The 15,952-nt window shown below is 38.0% G+C and overlaps 1 protein-coding gene across 2 annotated transcripts; it reads right to left on the bottom strand.

Moving 5' to 3' along the window:
- Positions 1-1,577: 1,577 nt before the first annotated feature.
- LOC145772723 (uncharacterized) lies at positions 1,578-15,330 on the bottom strand. 2 transcript variants are annotated; one of them, XM_082584598.1, is made up of 13 exons: positions 15,286-15,330; positions 10,006-10,126; positions 9,649-9,733; positions 8,873-9,038; positions 8,525-8,667; positions 8,030-8,174; positions 7,861-7,923; positions 7,625-7,772; positions 7,157-7,305; positions 6,120-6,290; positions 5,873-5,915; positions 5,715-5,757; positions 1,578-3,927 (listed from the first exon to the last, which is right to left on the bottom strand). In XM_082584598.1, the coding sequence occupies exons 1-13, from the start codon at positions 15,293-15,295 to the stop codon at positions 3,388-3,390; spliced, it is 1,827 nt and encodes a 608-aa protein (XP_082440724.1). In that variant the 5' UTR covers positions 15,296-15,330; the 3' UTR covers positions 1,578-3,387. The 2 variants fall into 2 exon arrangements, with proteins under 2 accessions (XP_082440724.1, XP_082440722.1); XM_082584596.1 differs by lacking the exon at positions 15,286-15,330 and adding an exon at positions 12,383-12,440.
- Between the last annotated feature and the right edge of the window lie 622 nt (positions 15,331-15,952).

Here is a 15,952-nt window from a genome sequence, read left to right as displayed (position 1 = left end):
TTATTAAAAATAAAATCCATGCGCCTATCCTTTTGCACTAAAACAATGTGACTTTGTTGTTGAGACCCTTTTTTAGTCCAAACATTATCACTAGATATTGAAAACAAGAGACAGGGAAAGCAGAAAAGGCGATTTTTAAAGCATAGCCACACAGCTAGGCCTACTTCTTTTTTGAGTACCAATCTCTTTGAAAGTTGCGAGTTATTTTTTTTGTTCAGTCGTCTGATGCAAACCTTATAGGCTAAATTTGGAACAGGTCCTCCTTTATTTATGACTTCAACTTTGGATTGAAAGTTTATGTTTTAAAAATCTCTCAGACTTGATACTAAATCTTCCTCCATTTATTTAGTTAAATTTTATAAGAAACAATCCTTTAGACTGCAAGAAGTCACATACCACAGACTATGCGGGCATTCCAGCTGGACGAAAAAGGTTTCATAGCTGTGACGTCACATTTGAGGCGTGCCTCAAATCATAGCTAAATCGTTCATGATGATTTCTAGGCGACTTTGCAAAAGAAAAGGGCACGCATAATGCAGTGTATGGAAGTTTTCTGATCTGAAGTGAGGCACAGCTTGGCGCTGCCTCTCCTCGCGTATTTCAACGATTTTGACCACGTGAACGCTCGATATGAATATCGCCACGAAAACAAAAAAAAAAGAGCACAGTTTGGGTGTAGAAACGTAAAATTCGGGGAAACGGGGCTCGACTACAGCAATTCACACAAATTAAAGCACCTAAAAACGTGCAATATTTACTACTTTTTAACAAATAATATTTATTCTGTGATAACCATTTCTTTGATATAATTTTTGCTTAGCCAGGTGAGGCACTGCCTCACCTGCCTCCCCTGACTGCACGTCCCTGATGGCAACTGCTGTAAAACATATCATAGCGTTAATTTAGTTGAGTGTAGTGTCGCGAAACTGTTGCGCTTTATGCATTTTGAATATGTATTTGAATGAGGAGTTTGGTTGAAACGGTTAAAAACTCATTTTTAGGTGCTATTTAGAACTGCACAGTGCACAATGCTGTATACATAAGCTGTATGCTATGCCACAAGCCAGTAATGTTATCTCAGTAGTAACCTTTTTCTGACACCTCACGTTCGATCCTATCAAATCAACAAACGATACCTCGATCCAGGCGCGAATTTATGGGGGGGGCCCAGGGGGCACGGGCACCCCCCGAAATTTTGTGAAAAATTGTATGTTTCCGCATCAAATGGTTTGATATGCTTCTAAACAGCTGCTATTAGCCCCTCGGCATCACAATTGATGAAAATGGTTGTTTTAATGTCTATTTTCTAGCATATCGTATATGTCGTAGTATCATTGTTCATATCTGTTAAGCTTTTTCTTTCTTTTTAATTGATTTTCAAATTTTTTGGCCCCCCTCGAAAAAAACTCTTAGATTCGCGCCTGCCTCGATCGTAATTATGTTTAGTAAACCTGAAACCCACGCTGTCTGAAGGAAACAAAGAAATATAGGCTACAGCTACCCTGACCTACATTTCCATCACTTCTCCTAAATTTTAAAATATAACCTGCTGTATGTTTGTTACAAAATAATAAACTTTCACAAAGTTAAACTGTATTCGAATTAAATGTGCGATTTCACAAAAGAAATTGAAAGTATTCTTTGTAAACAGCTGACGGAAGCTGCGGCAGCTCCCTTGAGCAAAATACAAGTCTGAAGGTTCTTGTTAAGAATTAACTACAGAACTCTTTTGTAAGGCTCAAAATTCACTACATTATTGAGCAGCAATTCATCACGTCATGTGATCAGCTGCACGTGTTAGAGCTGCTGTCGATAACAAACTAAGGTGGTTGTTAACGATGTATAGTCATAAACAGTGGCGGCTCGTCATAAGGGACTGCGGGACTGCAGCCCCCCCAACATTTTTGTGCATATGTGAATTATATTACATATAGATAGTTTTTTCATGTTTTTTTAATTTATTTTGTTTGAAGAATTAAACAAACTCTTAATATTAAGTTTTTTTTGTAATAAAAAAAAAATTTGTGTTACAAAAATTAATTGGCAACTCTGGGTCTGCAAATTCTGCAGGTCCGGTGTTGCTTGTTCTTTTTTTTATGACGTAGGTTTTTCAGAAAAAAGGTTTTCAGCGTCACTGAACAAGCGCTGTAGGGACTGCAAATAGAACAGACCCTGGTAAGGGATTCCAACTTATTTCTCGTAAATCTTTAGGGTAAGCGTGTGGAATCTATCGGTGATTAGGTGAAGGGATCGTAGGTTACTTTACTTGATCTGTGTTTTGAAAAGTCACTGAGACAGACTAGTTTTGATGTGAAGTAAAGTCAATTACTGTAATTATTGGTGCTCTTTCACAATTCGTCCTTTTGGGATGATGACGTCATGAAACGTCACACAGGTTGGAATGGACTATTATAAAGGAGGAAGTACGGGGTGGAAATGCACTGAAAAACACTTGAAGGAAATTGTCTCCCATTTATTCATTTGTTGTTCAATTTCAACAAATTTGCTATCGTTGGAAACCACAAGCATAGATCTAACAAACTAAGTTAATACCAAGTCCCAAAATAGTACTAGCTCTATCTGGTGACCACCTAAACTTGACCAAATTCAAGCAATTATCAAAAGTTTACTTTAAATGATAAAAACATTAAACGACAGCCAATTAAAAGAACGTGTTACTGTGTTACTAACGCTAACTCAGTGCATTTATAACTCAGTCCGGTACAGGTTTTTAATTATTTATATTAGGTTAGCCTACTGGTTGATGCAGCCCCCCCATGTTTTGAGACCACGAGCCGCCACTGGTCATAAATAAACCAAACCAAGAAATACCGTCATAAGCATTTCATGCTCTAAGCACAATATTTTGATGTGGGCTGGTAGATAACATTGAATCAGCGTTGGGTTACTCGCCATTTTTTTGTTTGATTGAGTGGCAAAATGAAACACGTGTGCAAAACATTTTCAACTACAGACTTCTAATATTCAAGGTTTACGGTTATTGTTTCATGTCAAGATTGTTTCATCCTCAACATAAGTATGAGTACCGTAGGACAATAAAATATTGGGCGTTGCTGCCTGAAAACTGCTACATTCACTAAATGCCGTCAGGTGAAAACCAAGGTATTGATGTAGCATCAAAAATCGAGAACACTAAACGACGTAGAGACGTTACTGGTGACGTAGTACAAGTTTCAAAATTATCAAGTTTTTCAAACAAGCTGTTGATTTGCCTTCATAAAATTTCAGCATCACTCGTAAGTTCAAATTAGAAAACTCTGACGGAAGGCAACTCCCAAATGTAACTTTCTCCAAGCGCTAAGACTTTCCAAAGAAGCTTAAATGGTTCTACATTGTGCTGTATTTTTATTGTTTGCTTGAAATATCTCATATGATTTGGGGTTTTCCCTCTGCCCCAACTGGTTGGTTTGGGTTGAATTGTTCCCAACTTCCGCTGTCACGATGAGGCAATGTATAACGCCCTTCGATTCCACTTGCACCACTGTCATAACTTTCGTCGTCGCTAGGGACAGGGGAAGACTGGTTAAAAGGACTGTCACGTGATTCCATTTCAACAACATCCGGAACGTTGCTATCATCAAGACCGAACGTCGATCCATAACCGCCGACAAACGAAGCGTTTTCTCCAAAATCGTTCAAGTGTTTCGTTATCGCTCGGTCTTCATCTGCGGGATAATCTTCATCTCTTGGCCGGTTTTCAAAACCGTTCACCTCGCCGATGTCGTCGCCGTATCCGGACGTCGTTGCGGTCGACGACCCACCTTCGGACGAAATTCTTTCCTTTCTTGGAGAAACTGGAGAGTCTTTGTAAGATCCCGGGGGTAAATCGTATGAATTCTTAAGAAGCAACTGCTGTTCTGGTGATTTCGTGCTTGTATTTCCCTGATCATCTTGTGTATTCGCAACCTAAAATGACGTTACAGCTGTTATAAATGGACTGAACAAAGCAGATTCCGGGTAGATGCATAACACTGAGACTTAGTTTAGATCAAGGGTCTCGAACTCAAAATACTCTGAGGGTCAAATGAATACTTGTAATAAGCCAGAAGGTCGCTATATTTTTTGCATTATGGAAAAGCCTGTCTTTTGGCCCGTTCCGATATTTTTAAATTTTGCCGACGAGTCGTCCATCGTATTCAATCTACACTCTCCTTCCACAGGTACCTCAATTACCCAACCTGGCTCCTGCAACCTAAGATGGTAGACTCCAAAAACACGCTGCTCCCCGCCACCGCGGATGTTGCAGGCCGCTTCTTTGAAGTCTTTTCCTGGCTGTGTTTATTGTGCTCGCTTCGCCGTGCCAATTATGTGTACCCGTGGGTTATCGATGCTGATGAAACAGCTCATCTTCATCACCGTTCAATAAACAAAATAATACAGTAAGAACACAAAAAAAGAGGTACCGTAGTAAGAACGCCAAACCGCAAAAATAAGATGTGATTGTGATGTAACAATATGGCATTCTCGCACGCAATAAAAATGAGCCACAATAGACTAGCGCAAGTCGAGGTGAAGTTTGATTGGCATTTTTAGATTTTTTGAGCAATTTGCAATGAATTTTATTTTATTAAGTGAATAGATAGAGAATAAGAGTAAATTTTAATTGTTAAGTATTTGAAATTTCAAAAATGCACCGCGGGGCGCGTGTTTGAAACCTTTACTTTAGGCCATCTACGTACCTGGGACGAAAACGAGTCCCAGGCGTGATACGCGATGTACGAGCAGCATATGAGTAAACGGTTAGACGGACAAAATCTTTTAAGTCTCAAAACGTAAAACAGTTGCTAAAGTGACAAAGCCATGTAAGTAAACCTTCTATAGGATCACCACAAAAATTACGTCATAGGCTTTTCATACACTTTCATCAAAACTGAACATTTTCGTCTTTATGAACTTTAGTTTGCCCTGGCCCATGGCCACCTGGAGATGCGGCCTGATTTGTCACATTTTGCAGATTTTGATTACAGCTACTGCTAGTGCTTGACTGACATTTTTGAGATGTTTTTACTTTTTGCGGTTTCCTAATGACAAAAAACTTTTTTGTTGCCTTGGGGAAACAGTAGCAAATGAGAAAAAGTAAGTTGAAAAATGCAAAATCAGACTGTTATTTAAAATTAACAGTCTGACTAAAGTTTACAAAATCAAATTTTCTTTGTTTTTCAGCATGTGAGGATGTTAAAACCTGTGGTGTCATCTGGGGAAAAGAATAAAGAATGCGTAAAAATCTAAATTTTAGAAAAAATTATTTAAACGTTCGCCCAAAGTTAGAAAAACCTGGAAATTCCTGCAAAATGTGACAAATCAGGCCATATCTTTACGTGGCCATGCCTGGCCATAACCAAGTGATGTGTAATAGATTGAGTTTCGCTTGCAGCAGTATGATCGTTGCTTATTTCACAATGAAGATATTATTAACGACCTGTTTTAGCTTGATGCTGCGAGATCGCTGTGGTAATAGCGAATTGCACTAGCTTTCGGAACACAGTTCACCAGTCATGTGCTATAGCAAATTCGTCATAACACATGACTAGGAAACTGTGCTCCGAAAGCTAGTGCAATTCGCTATTACCACAGCGAACTCGCAGCATCAGGCTAAAACAGGTCGTTACTATCTACATTAAGAAGTAAGTGATGTGTGGTAATGAAATGTAGTAGCCTATTGACGCCTTAGTAATGCCATTGCAAATACCAACCTTTGTTTGACCAGATGGAATCTTGCTTGAATATTCTGGATTTCTGCAAAGTGAGGCGTGTTACTTATTGTGATTTGTCACATAGCATATGGAAACATAACAATCACCAACATAATAAGATTGAAATGAATGTTGGAACAAAAGCGCTCCATACGTACGATTTATCCAAGTATGAGTGGAAATCCTCTCCTTCAACGTCATCTGGAAAAGATATAAACACTGTTGTGATGTTACTGTCATATTTTTTCTAAAATCTAATTTTTGAACCATCACTATCTTCGGTGGTGAAACCAGTATCATTAGGCTAAAGTATTGCAGTAAGCAACGCAATGTTATGCAATGCACTAGATTTACATAGAAAAATAGTACTTCACTCCATATACGTCGCAAAACGTGTGACATCACCTGATGCTAGTGGCTTGGCAGCTGGACGACGAAACATGACATAATAGATAATAAACGAGAGAAGTAACAAAAGCACCAACGCGCCGAAACCGATTCCCGCCACCATCGCTCCACTTATTACTGATACTTCCTCTTCCTCAATGTTTGTTGATGGAGATTTATTGGATGTGTCTACCAATCAATAGTAAGTTAAAGTTAATTACCTCGAGATTATAAAACCCCTAACTGAGAGGTATGCACTGCACAGTCAGGCATAATATAATAATCACCATCCGGTTAGAAAACTTGACGCTCAAATGAGAACGAAAACAAGAATACCTTAAATTAACCTTCAGGCATTGGACAAACAATTAGAATACACAAAAAGAACGATGAGCCACAGACGCTTAAATGAACGAGATGATTGACTTGGCGCAAAAGGATTCTCTAATATGAATTTCTCTTCTGGCAACTATGGCTTAAAGGAAAGATTCTCAAACAGGGATAGGTGGACTCTTTGACTTCCTTAAAGCAGTCAGCAATAAAAAAAAAATTGGTGTCTTTCTGTATTGAACGTACATTCCCTTTAGCTCAGTAGTTACGCGCCCGGCTCAAGATCACGCTGCGCTGGTTCGACTCTCAGAGTTTGCGCTTGAGCAACGCATTTCAGGACTGCTCTCAATTCAGCGGCACCTAGTGAATGGAATAATACCCCGGCAACAACACTTCAACAATCGGAAACTTCACTCTGCCAATCTCGGTAACCGGCACTGTGTCAAGAGCCTCTACAAGTATGCGAAACCACCAGGAATAACCAATCAAGGCTTTGTCAGTCCGAGGATAACGATTCAAAACCAATCAACCATTCAAACCTTGTTATAATGCTTTCCAATGAAATTTAAAAAAAGTTTAAGAATCACTGGATTAAACAGTCACAAACTAGTGGTCAAGTTGAAGTAGCTTCGAGAAAATTTGTTTGGCCGATGAAAAAAGCTAAGTCATACCTTGAAAACGTAATCACACACAGCAAATGTGGAGAATTGTATTTAACCTGTCACCTGAGTTTCCAGTGTTTAGCTGGATAGACATCAATACTCGACCAACTGGGTTTTCCACAAGGCAGAAGAGTGTCTGACTTCTTGTCAAAGAATCAATTTTTACTACACTCGCTGACTTCAAGTCGAGCTCCTGCGACCACCACGCGTAGCTGCAACAGCAATATAGTTCAATTCCTGACTTAGCTTATATTCAGTAGTGTTGACAAGGGGGTCCAGGGGATGCTGTTGGACCCGGACTGGGCATACTTTTAGAGGCCAGGAATCTTTCTGGGAGAGATAGACATAAAGCAAACTAACACCGCATATTATCTGGAGTCTTACTGGTTTCTTTATATGTGTCTTGTTTAAGATGCTTGCGCTTCTCATCGGCACTGGGCCCAAAGTATTCTCTTAACGGCTTTGCTTACATCAACTGTAATCGCGGAATTGGTTTTAACTGAACAATGATAAAGTTATACTGCAGTTTACCTTGGTTCAGGGAAGCTCCCTTCTGACGTCACAGATACCACTACTGTTGCGTTTAATGGAATTGGCGGTGATGGCGACACTAACATTCGCACGAGCCCAGCTGGAGGCGTCTTTGAGTCATCTATTTCGCTCGATTCAAACTCGGAATCTGTGATGAACGAAAGCATATAACATCAAAATATGGGACTACCAAGAACACAAGGTGGCAAATAGTAATGACGCAGCAATGTACTCACATGGCACCGATGCTCCGAGCCAATCGAAATACATGTTGACCGAGTGAAGCAGAGCTGGAGCCACTGAAAACAATAAGCAACAATCTAAATGAAATTTACTTCTAGAATAATAATATAATATACACTTCTGACAAAGAAAAAAATGTGTCAAGAAAAAGATTTAGCGAACCCATTGTTTTGTTTTTTGTTAGTCTTGTTCCAGTTTCAGGATGATCGATGACGCAAGCGATGGTGTTCCCTCTGTCCTTGTAGCTGAGGGAGATATAGAGGTGGCCTTTGACTTCTGACGTTACTTCTCCGTTTATGATGACCACCTTTCATCACAAACAATAAAGTTAAAAGAGGAATATGACAAAATGGGACTTCTTTAACAATATTTAAACAGATAAATCACGTAGGCCTACTGGTCGTTATTCCCTCGTTGTTTGTCAATATTATCTACTACATGAATCACCTAATTCTAAAAATAACAGAATTGTTTAATCGACGAAATATAAAATTTAGTGTAGTTGCTTGTGAATTTTTTTATCCACTCGGTGCCGCTAAACGGAGATTTGTTTCTCAAATGAGCTTTCTCAACTGCTCACGTTGAGAGGAAAAGTTGGTGTTCGATTTTTTTTCTCGGTTTTGTACAACCACAAGTGCTCCACTTACTGGCTCATACCTTATCTGATGAAAGGGGTTTGGTAATATCATTCCTGGTGATTGTCCACGTGATGGCGGCTTCGGGCTTGGACAGGGAAGAGCAGGTAAATGTCATATTCTTTCCGGAAGCAAAAGTAGTCATTTCAACATGGCTAGGTGGAACTGTTAAAGAAAGTAAGTTTTCAAATGAATGTTCACAAAGTTACTGGTTTACGGATGAAAAATTACGAGAGTGAAATGATGCAGGAGAACTGGAGCAGTCGAAAGATATACTCTAAAAAATTTCAAGACATCACAGACTTGAGAATTTATGTGGGACTTATATATGAAAAAGTGAATTTGTGTTGGTTGCAAATCTTTAACTTACCATTCACTGTCAGTTTGACAAAGGCACTTCTTTCTTCAGGGATTTCATTCGTTTGTGATGTCACATTGGATGCCACGGTAGCACGACATTCATATTTGCCTTCGTCATCAAGCGCCACCGACGGGAACACAAGTGATGAAAAATCGTTGTCGAGATAAACACGGTTCTGAGTCGTCAAGATAATGAATCAACGGCTTTTGGTAATCGACAGTTTTTAGGTAATAAGCAAGGAAATAGAAAATATTATTACCAAATAATGTGACAAGGACAATTGACCTTAGTTCAACTACGGGTTTGAGCAACGTATTTCAAGGACAACAGCCGACAGAACAAAATCGAGTGAATAGAAATATTGATTAGCGACATTATTTCAACAAACACAAACTTCACTCTGTCAACTGCAGTAACGGAGCCCACTTACCAGTAGCTCAAATTCTATAGCGATTTGTAGTCGCTATTCCGAGAAGATTGCGATTTGCGATTTTAATTTATTCGAAAAAGCAAACATTATACTACAATCTTTCGTAAAAACTCTAAAAATTTCGTAAACTACAATCTTTCGTAAAGTTTTTCCACAAGGAATTTTTGTATTTTAATTTGACTTAACTTATTAATTGCTTGATGTAATTGCAAAGGATTAGACCTCAAATATATAAGTACAGAAATAAACGTCTCTTGCTACGTCACAATCTATTGTCAATAGGCACAGGCGAAGCTTAATCACACAAGAGTAAGACCCATATCTTTAACAATCAAACCGGCAATTACTAGCTTACCTCGTACATTGGGCCAGTGGCATTGAACTTGGGAGGTTCGAAGTAATAAACAATTTCCTTCATGCCTTCGTCGGTTAGCTTGTACCTGCGCGATGTTACGTTATCCGAAAGTGAATGGTATGAGTTGAAGAGTTATTCCCAATGGAACATAAGTGTGATATATAAGTTATAAGATCAAGAAAGGTGTGCTGTATGCCTATAAACGTTCAGAAGTGTCAAAATGAACAACTTGCCCCAGTTATGAAAAGACGTGATGAAACAATCGTCGTAATAAAAAAATTTAATAACTTTAATCAGATACTTTTAAGTGTAATTAACACTTTGTAACCAGAACTATTGGACTAGTTAAGAACTTACCAAACTACTTCTTTGACGATTTTATCGCTCTCCACTGTGCATGTGAGTGTTGCAGCCCTCAGGTGAATCGATGCTACGTCATCATTGTAAATGATATTCAACCGCGCGAACACGCGTGTTGCTGAAAAAAAAAACGATTGTTAATTAACACGAAAATGATTGACGTAAAATTGGAAAGTAGGCCTATGACTTGAAAATCTTTTGTTTTAAAAAGTTAAAATACTTTTTTATAGCCTACTTTTCAACTTTCTACCCAACAAAATTGATTGGTTCTTTTATTTATCTAAAGAAATTGCTGAACTCCCGATGCACATGACAATCTATGATATAGCCTAGATATGGATTGACGAAGTTATTTTATAAGCTATATATGGACACACGCGTCCAAAAATCAATGATTCATATGCTAATTTAATGTTGTTCTGCAGGCTTTATGGTAAATTAATAGAATTTTTTGCAAACTTTACAAAAAATTTATCTTTTTATGTGCGACCAATATCTCGTTGTTATCGCGCAATCATGGCAAAGCCATGAGTGCTACTCGGCTACTGACTAACGTTTGCATTTCTCAGGTAAGCATTGATTAAAAATCTGCTGTCTTAACAGAATGAAATTGAGTATGCACAGCGCACATAAAAACAAATTAGCTCTTTATATGATTTTTTTAGTTAAGAACCGAATCGTTTTGCAAAGACACTCGTTAATATTTCTCACGACGAGCCAGGGCGTCACGATGCACAGTTTGAGAATTTCTGGTCTGTAAGGCCTGAGACAACTGCTCCATGACAACTGCTCCATGTATCCGGCCGTAACCGCATCAAAAATTGGTGCTTTTTCTGATCTACGCAATTTGTGCTGAGAAGTCCTAAAATATTTTTTAGGTTACGAAGATATTTTTTAAATCACTGGTACTGATAGGCCTACAGATGTAGTTGTTAGTTCTATGGACGTATTATGTACATTATTAAAATTCATATTGTAAAATGATTGTGGGTGTGTGCATTAGAACTGTGTCATAGAGGTTGTGCTGATTGGGAAGACAATCAGAAAGAATAAAATTTGTCGACTCGCAAAATCTTTGCAGTAACAGTCTTTATCCTGTTTAAAGATGGGCACAGAAGGTGAAACAAATATTCAAGCGAATTACGCAGCGTCAAAGCTGACAGCAGAAAACATGTATTAAAGGAGAATGAATTTATAAGGGAATGCTTGATGGCAGTTGCAGAGATCGTTTGTCCAGAGAAAAAGCCTTTATTTTCAACCATCAGCTTTTCCAAGGGCAGTTACAAGATGAAGATATCTCTGTGAACTTGAGGTAGTTTAAAAGACCCTGAAAGAACAAACTCAATAGAAAGAAAAGACAATACAAGAATAGGTTTCACATTGAATAAATACGAGTTAAATTACTCAAAGTTAAGTTTGCCTACTCTCATTTTATTAAATGAGCATCATTGCGGCCGCATGTTATTGAATGAGCATCATTGCGGCCAGCATCTGCACTATCGCTACTTCATTTGGCCGGCGTATGCAAAAGGTTGCCCACCTCTGCACTAGGAGCAATGTTTCTCGAACCTTTTTTGCCATGGCCTAAATTCAATTATTTTTTACTGAAATGACATTTTCCGCCCGTTTGTATTTTAATTGTGGAATTTTCTTGCAGTGAACGTTTTACCGACAATCCGACATAATTCAAATCATGCGCGGCTTAAATTTGGAGCACGCCCATGGTTTGAAAACCATTGCACTAGCATTAGAGGTATCCAATTATCCAGTTGTATCACACCACAAGGAATAAAGTAAAGTTATTTTAAATCAAATACTCCGTTGTTGGAGTTAAAATCTTTATTTAACTTTCATCAAAATTTGCCTCATAACATTTGGAGAGAAAATAAATCAAAGTTATTTGTTAGTTCGTGCCATGGCGACCTTTATACAGTACACAGGCCGTGACAACGTGCAGCTTAAAATTTGACTGAAGGCCGACCTGTTAGTAGCCAAAACTGCTAGTAGAGTTGATAGTTTGAGTGATAGTTAATGAATTTGTGTATATTTTGAGCTGTCTTTGTGCTGTTGTTAACATTTAAATAACGGACTAGATTTAGGCACTTGTGCTGTGCTGAACATCCGAAATGCGTCTGACAACACTGCTAATTGGAAGAATTTGTCATTTTTTAAGGTAAAATTAGGAGTTTTGTAGTGATTTTAGATTCAGTAATTACACTTTGGCAATGTGGATTCTCAAAACTATCGTTTCGAAGGGATATAACGAAAATTTAGCTTAGATTTCAAAATCAAAATTACATCGGCCTTCAGTCAGGCTTCCAGTTCGCACGTTGACAAGGCCGGTGAATATAAATCGCTATGGTTCGTGCGTTACCTAAGACGTAGTAGACCCAGCAGTGTGTCCACAGTGTTATTAAAAACCTCATCATATACAAAACCTATAAAAGACAAGTTGGTGATTAAAACAAAAAAGCGACGATTTCAAACGTCAAAATCCATGATCTATGTTATTAAAAAAACTTTAGTTAAAGCAGGCACCCGACTTTCTTTTATTCATCTCTCTACTTGAGTGGTGAAGAGAGAGTGGCATCTACGAGGCATTAATGGGATGTGAGCTGGCAATAAATGCTTGCAGTACTGGTATGCTGAATGCTGATATTCATTTTTGTGACAAATTCAACTTCAAGGTTTGGATTTCTGAATTCACTTCACGTCTGCGCACATGGTCCAGGTTCTTACTCAAACATTAAACTCATTGCTTTTTATTCAATATCTTATCATCATAACTGTAAATGAGTCCCCAGAAAACAATGTTGATGTCATCCAGTGATGAAATCACTTCGCAACGACTATGATCTTGACCATAGATTTTTTAAAGCATCCAAAACTTTTCGAAGTAATCTTTTTTTGAACATCATTTAAATCATTTCTCTTGAGCAACCATCCACCTCCGTAAGACAAGATTATCATCATTCAAATATTAATTTAACTTTAAATCAAAATACGTTGGATACGCGTCAGCGGATGTTAAGATGCATCGCTTTCTAACCGCACCAAAGGTAAACATTAACATTGGTTGTTCAAACAGAAGATGCTCAAACACAGACGGTTTGGGCAAATAACTGGTAACCATTACCAAATGGCAAGTGAGCATTTTCTTCAGCGTTGATTCAACATTGCGAAACATTGCAATAGTGAATAGCTCATACGTGACCTCAACCGAACACTGCCTTGCTTTGATATACCACCAAACAGTTGTTCAGTTTTAGCTCAATGCACACTTACTTGTAATAATCTTTTTTATTCTTTACCGGCATTTTTGAATGAAAATCGTTGAACTTCACTGGTGCAAAAACTCTTGACAAATCCCCGACCGACGCCAGAACGAACGGCACTGCCAAAGTCATAGTTTTCTTCTGTCAACCTCAAAAAACCTGTGCATGCTTGATCTAACTTTTACCAACTGGCCTTTCACTAAAAATACTTTACAAGCTGGAGCTTTTTATCAGAGACAACACAGATTCCAAAATGCAGAAGCTTTTTGTAAATGTAAGTTTTACTGCTGCGAAATCGGATGGAACAGTTGATGATAGTATGAGCCTTCTACCTTGTGGTGGTTTTTACATACTTGAAAAACTTGGCAGCATGGAGGCATTGTTAATCAGACATAAGATTCCCTATTCTTCGAGGTATCCTTCATATTCATATCATGACTGAGAAAGATCACAGACTTCTACAGAGCTATTTCCGCATTTGAAAGTTTGATGATGTGACTGAACGTTTTGAAGGAAACATTGTTGCGATTACTTCAAGACACGCCTGCAAAGCTTGATTTTTAGTGGATTGTCTCACATTCCAAATAAACAAATAATGCAAAGTTTAAAGTTATTGAACGATACATTGCAATAGCTATCGGAAACAAAATTACCCCGACTTCGCTCAAACTGGCTTATATTTAATTGGACCACCTTCTAATCACATCGTTTATTGCCCATTCCGAGCACTGTTCCGTTTAGGAGTAGTGTGACTGTTGTTAGAGCCAACGACTTTGTTTTCGTCCTAAAAGCTGTCAAAAATATTAAGGTTTGACAGTTGCCTTGAACGCCTGAAATGTTCACAAACTGGTAGCGTGATATCTTCATATAGCCTAACTGTCCTCACAAATTTGCAATGTTTGACGTTTGTATTAGAAATTTAACAATCGTTATACGAAGCCAAAATATGTCGCTAAGCACAACCCATTGAACTGAGAACGTCTACTACCTCGGGCGATAGAAATCTGAAAAAAGAAGTTAATTGTTCGAACAACACTTATCGAGGTTTGAATAGTTTTGCATCTCAGCAATTTCATTACAGCAGAATAACACTGAGTCGAGAATTCAAGGAAAGAAAGAAGAGAATCTTTGTATGATTGGAAATAACACTGTTGAGAAGCGATCTTCCTGGCGTCAGCACTACCTGACTACTCACGATAGAACAGCGAGCATTGGGTTTCGCTAACCATACCAGTGCAGCCTCCACACTAGCCATCAAGACTTTCAATTTTTTGTCATATCCAGGCCTTTGTTTGATGGTTGATAGCTTGCAATAAATTAAATGGGAAAGCAAAGAAACCTTACAAGAACGAATCGTCTTATGAATGCTTCAGATCAACAAAAATCTTCTATCCACGCATTTCTTTCCATTACTCTGTATATGCAACTACTGCTGGCCATTTAATTCAGCGGTTTTCAATTTTTTTTAGCTCTAGCACAGAGCACACCAAACAATTTTGGAATTTATCGAAGCACATTGACTTACTACATCAATGTTTTTTGTTTTTATTTCATGTTGCCGCTTTTCACTTATTTTTTAATCGAAGTTGCTGTTAAAAGAAACATAGGCCTACGTGATGGAAGTTATTTAAAGTTATCTGTATTTTAATCAATGTATGCAAGTAAAATCATTTACTGTTAATGCAATGTGAATAATGGTGATGGCAGTGTGGAATTTTCTGTCCACGTGTATCTGCATTCCAATGTCCAACCATGGCCACCTAAAGATATGGCCTGATTTGTCACATTTTGCAGAAATTTCCAGGTTTTTCTAACTTTTGGCGAACGTTTAAATAAATTTTTGTAAAAACTAGATTTTTACGCTTTCTTTATTCTTTTTCCCAGATGACACAATAGGTTTTAACATCCTCAGATGTTGAAAAACAAAGAAAATTTGATTTTGTAAATTTTAGTCAGACTGTTAATATTCAATAACAGTCTGATTTTGCGTATTTCAACTTACCTTTTCTCATTTGCTACTGCTTCCCCAAGGCAACAAAAAAGTTTTTTGTCATTAGGAAACCGCAAAAAGTAAAAACATCTCAAACAATGTCAGTCAAGCACTAGCAGTAGCTGTAATCAAAATCTGCAAAATGTGACAAATCAGGCCGCATCTCCAGTTGGCCATGGTCCAACTAAATGTCGCTATACGTATTGACGAATAACTGGTTCAGGCTATTCGGAAGCACCTCCATTTTGCAAAAATCTGCCTTTCCTCTATTGCTGTCCAACTATTTATCCATATTCGCACAACTTGCTGATTTTTGGAAAGACTGTACTGTTACTGCTGCTTCTTTGAAAATTTTAGTTCATTGAATTACAGTTTGGTAGAATCAAAATCTTAAATGATTTATGATTGTAATGTTATTGATTTTGTGAAAAGTAATGCGAAAACTTTGATAACGCAGATAAAATGATGAGAGTTGGGATAATCTGATGATCAAGCGATTTACGCAGTTATTTGTCAGCGAGCATATGTAACACGAAAGCAAATTAATGTTTCCTTCTAAACAAATTTGACATTTCACGGCTTTGTACTATGGCTACAACACTCCCATCATCAGACTTTGGTGGCACACTGGCGTTTTTCTCACGGCACAGCAGTGTGCGCGGCAAACAGTTTAGAAAAT

The sequence above is a fragment of the Aplidium turbinatum genome, chromosome 6, assembly GCF_918807975.1.
Source record: "Aplidium turbinatum chromosome 6, kaAplTurb1.1, whole genome shotgun sequence".
Taxonomy (NCBI): Eukaryota; Metazoa; Chordata; class Ascidiacea; order Aplousobranchia; family Polyclinidae; genus Aplidium; species Aplidium turbinatum.
This window is presented reverse-complemented; position numbering and strand designations above follow the sequence as displayed.